The 3,882-nt window shown below is 36.6% G+C and overlaps 1 protein-coding gene across 1 annotated transcript in view; it reads left to right on the top strand.

Moving 5' to 3' along the window:
• myo15ab (myosin XVAb) overlaps window positions 1–2,829 on the top strand; it is a 43,942-nt gene extending 41,113 nt beyond the window's left edge. The window contains 4 exon segments of the mRNA XM_035660100.1: window positions 134–267; window positions 1,680–1,813; window positions 1,974–2,114; window positions 2,229–2,829. Of these exon segments, the coding sequence (XP_035515993.1) occupies window positions 134–267; window positions 1,680–1,813; window positions 1,974–2,114; window positions 2,229–2,330 (511 nt within the window). The 3' untranslated portion in view covers window positions 2,331–2,829.
• Window positions 2,830–3,882: the final 1,053 nt, after the last annotated feature.

A 3,882-nucleotide genomic window follows, 5' to 3' on the forward strand; every position in this document is an offset into this window, starting at 1 on the left:
ACACACACACACAGCAGCAGCAGAACAGAACAGCTCACTGAGTAAAATCACTCAGAGAAAAAGTTGGGAAATCACAGAGTGAAACAGACTCTTAGTTTATCTTAGATTGCGCTTCTCTTCTTCTCTCCTCCAGACATGAACTATCGGAGTACATCGCAGCACCTCTGTTCAAAAAGCAGCCACCCCAGCAGTGGGTTACCATGGTGACGCAGCACATGCAGCAAGTGCAGACCTTGAACCCGCACCAGGCGAGAGCACAGTTTCTGGGTAAGAGTCCTGTTCACATAAAGAGGAGGGCCTACAGGCAAACTGAACTGTCCAGTTTTTACATATTTTCTCTACATGTGGACTGTATGCTCTTGACCGCAGAGAAGCTTTGCTATCCATTTCTGCTCTTATGAAGCTTTGTTTTTAGTTACTTGTAGATACAGACACCAAATTTCATATGTAGTTTGTAAGCTCTTATTTCTGATTGGATATTTATTAGGAAAAAGTCTTATGGCCTTCCAGGTGACTATTCATGAATAAATAAAATTTTGACCAATATTTCCATAAAATAATCTTTTAATATGAGCTTTAAGGTATAGAATATTATTTCTTAATTGTCTGAAGTGTGACTTTCTACATAAATTCCTGTTCTTGACGAGGTTCTGGTCATTCTCGTTAACAATATAAGTCAATGTCTTCAAAGCAAGACAAGCTGCCAGTTTCTATATATAGCCCTCTCCAGGGGCTCCCTGTGGCTTTTGACAAAAAAATGATGTAGAAATAAATAGTTAAAACGGTTACTTTTTAACATTTTCATTTTCTTTTATCATTGTTTTGGGCTTCGTTTGATTCTGTCATTCTCCAATTGTAAAAAAAAAATGCAGCCATTACACTCCGAATAGAAAAACACATTTTGTCTGACCTGGCACCTTTTCCTCCGTATTTTGCCGAATATCAGGCTACTAGACTTGAGTTACCCTTGCTAGACTATCAATGGATTGCGAATTATTGTGTGTGGACACATTAGAAATTTGCATGCAAGATTTAAATATGTTGTGGCTCCAGACAGATTTTTATTTTATTTTTTTTTTGTGCCAAAAAACTGCTCATTTGATAGTAAAGGTTGCAGACCTTTGGTATATAAAACATGAAAATATATATTAATCAAATGATTTAAAAAAATCTCAATTGAAAGTCTACTTATTTGCTTTTTCTGGAGCTTTTTGACCACATTGCATGGTCCTCATCAGCAGATTCAATAAGCAGCTGAAAGTAGGACCTATAATTAACTTGAGGACTGTGTGATACAGTCAAAAGCTCCAGAACAAGCAATTAAATGATCCTTGAGTTGAGATTGTTTTGCTCAAAGTCAGTAAGTATTAAATTAATCTTTACATTGACAGGAACAATAATCTGTCAGACCTCAAAAACACTAGATAGTTTCCCATAATGCAACTTTGTTCCTCCACATCTTTTAAACTCCTTGCCTCCAGTTTTTATTGTAGTCTTTCTGTTTAAAGATTTGTAGTCTCTATTACACTGAAAACATCACCACGGTCATTTTGTTCAGACTTGACAAAGCTCCTCCAGAGCCACAGAAGACATTATACAGTTTTTATCACAGGCTGAGTACAATGTGGTTCCGCCTCAAAGAATAAAACATGTGACAGTGTGACTGTGTCTTTGTGCAGGGCTGGTCAGTGCATTCCCTATGTTCGGCTCCTCGTTCTTCTACATCCACAGCAGCAGCTCCACCACCTTCTACGCCCCCTGTATTGTTGCAGTCAATCAACATGGTCTCCACTTCCTGCACAAAAACACACACGTAAGGAACAAACACTCGCACACATTCACGATTGTGCAGCTCTGCTATGACTCATCTCATCGTGACTGAAACATGAGCCAGAAGTAGAGTCAGACAAGTAGAGTCACACAGTTTCAGTAAGACAGTTGTTGTGTTATAATGTTTGGGTTCTGTGGTGCAGGAGCTGATGACAGTGGTCCCCCTTGTGGAGGTGCAGTCCAGCCGCACCCAGCGACCCACTGCTGGAACGAGTTACCCATATGTAGACTTCACCCTGGGGGACATGAACACACAGCGGGTGATTCAGCTGCAGCTGGAACAGGTATTACGCAAACACAGACAAGGACGCTCTTAAGAGGCCACACATGATCATTTTTTAGCGTTGCAGTTGTTGCGGTGCAGTCTGTGTGCTCACGTCGCCCGTGTTTGTCCACAGGGGCTGGAGTTGTGTCGAGTCATCGCCATGCAGGTGGAAAACATGATGTCGGTGCGGGAGAAGAGACTCACCCTGCCACCCAGCGAAATCACCATGTTATAACACGTGCTCATGCTTTATTGTATACACACACACTTGTATGAACACATACATTAGACGAAACCCATATAAGCCTACCTCTTCTTGCCTTCAGGTGTTCACACATTTATATTATATGTTAATGCATAAGTGTGCGCACCCTGAAGTCACTTTTACTTGATTATTTTACTGCATTAACTGAAAACAGTGAGAAGTTGTTGTATGTTTCTTTCAGGTTGACACTATAAAATTGCACTTACTGCTGTAGATTTAACTGATTTATTATTGAAGATGTTGTGTCTGTACAGAAGCTGTTGATGAACAGTGAGGAAGCTTCATAGGCCTGTGCCTTGTCATTACAAAGTTTTATAACTGATATGTAACATGTTTTTTATTTTTTTATTGATACCGTTTACTGTAAAATGTGACGTTAGTGTAAACAATTGTTGTATTCAATCAATATAATGCATCAACTTTCTTGTTTTTTAAAGAATATTTTATCAAAATAAAATAAGCAATTTCAAAGAGGGGGATATGAGAACTTGTGCACTGAGTGATTAAAGTGATTAAACAACAACAAAAAACAACAAATGAAGACGTATGAGTATAAAATTGCACAATAAAATGTTTTGATAGGTATCAACATTATAATAAAAATCAAAAAAGCCACTAAAATATATAATGAAATGTGTCTCATGATGCTGGCTGCAAGTATTTAAATTATTTATTATTTATTATTTCATTTAATGACTAATTGCGTAATCTAAATGAAATTAATCTGGAGTTTTTTCTTAATCAATTAATTGTTACTTTTTTGAGCAAATTTCCACTCGTTACTTGTTACAGCTGATCAGACTGTATATAATAATGGCTGATTTTCTTTGTCTTTAATGATACTTAACTGAATATCTTTGGGACTGTTGGCTGGACCGAACAAGTCATTTGAATATATATCATATGGCACTTTTTTAATTATTGATTATTCTGTGGATTTTTTCTGGATTAAGCAAAAAGGCCTACAACATGGCTATTACAAGTCACTAGGCAACATCTTCAAATTGTCTGAAACCCAAAAGTATTACATTTTAAATTATATAAAACGTGAGTAAATTATGATACATTTTTTAAAAATGTATTACTTTTTGGTCAATCAATGAATTGAGCAACCATTTCAGATCAAAATATAGTTATGTAGGTACAGTAAATACAAAATGCGTAGAAATATTTAAGGAGTATATCATCAGTATCAATGTGCAGCAGTTACGACTAATACTGGGTGGCTTATGGAAAGAAAATAATGCAAACATTACTGACGTGATTTACAAATCTAAATAATGTTTCTACTATTAAACAAATAATGCAAAAAAAAAATCTGTGTGTACTTGGATGTAGATATCCAGCAGTGAATTTGTTTTTCTTACTACATATTCAGATACACTAAACATTATTGATATATTAAATATAAAAAACATGTAAACAATATTCACACTATTTTCTTTGCAAGGGAGGAAAATACTGGACAACGCCCACCACCCTCTGCACAACACCTTCACCAGGCAGAGCAGTGTGTTCAGTG

This window comes from Morone saxatilis, unplaced genomic scaffold, assembly GCF_004916995.1.
Source record: "Morone saxatilis isolate NCDOM2014 unplaced genomic scaffold, NCSU_SB_2.0 Contig17, whole genome shotgun sequence".
Classification (NCBI taxonomy): domain Eukaryota; kingdom Metazoa; phylum Chordata; class Actinopteri; family Moronidae; genus Morone; species Morone saxatilis.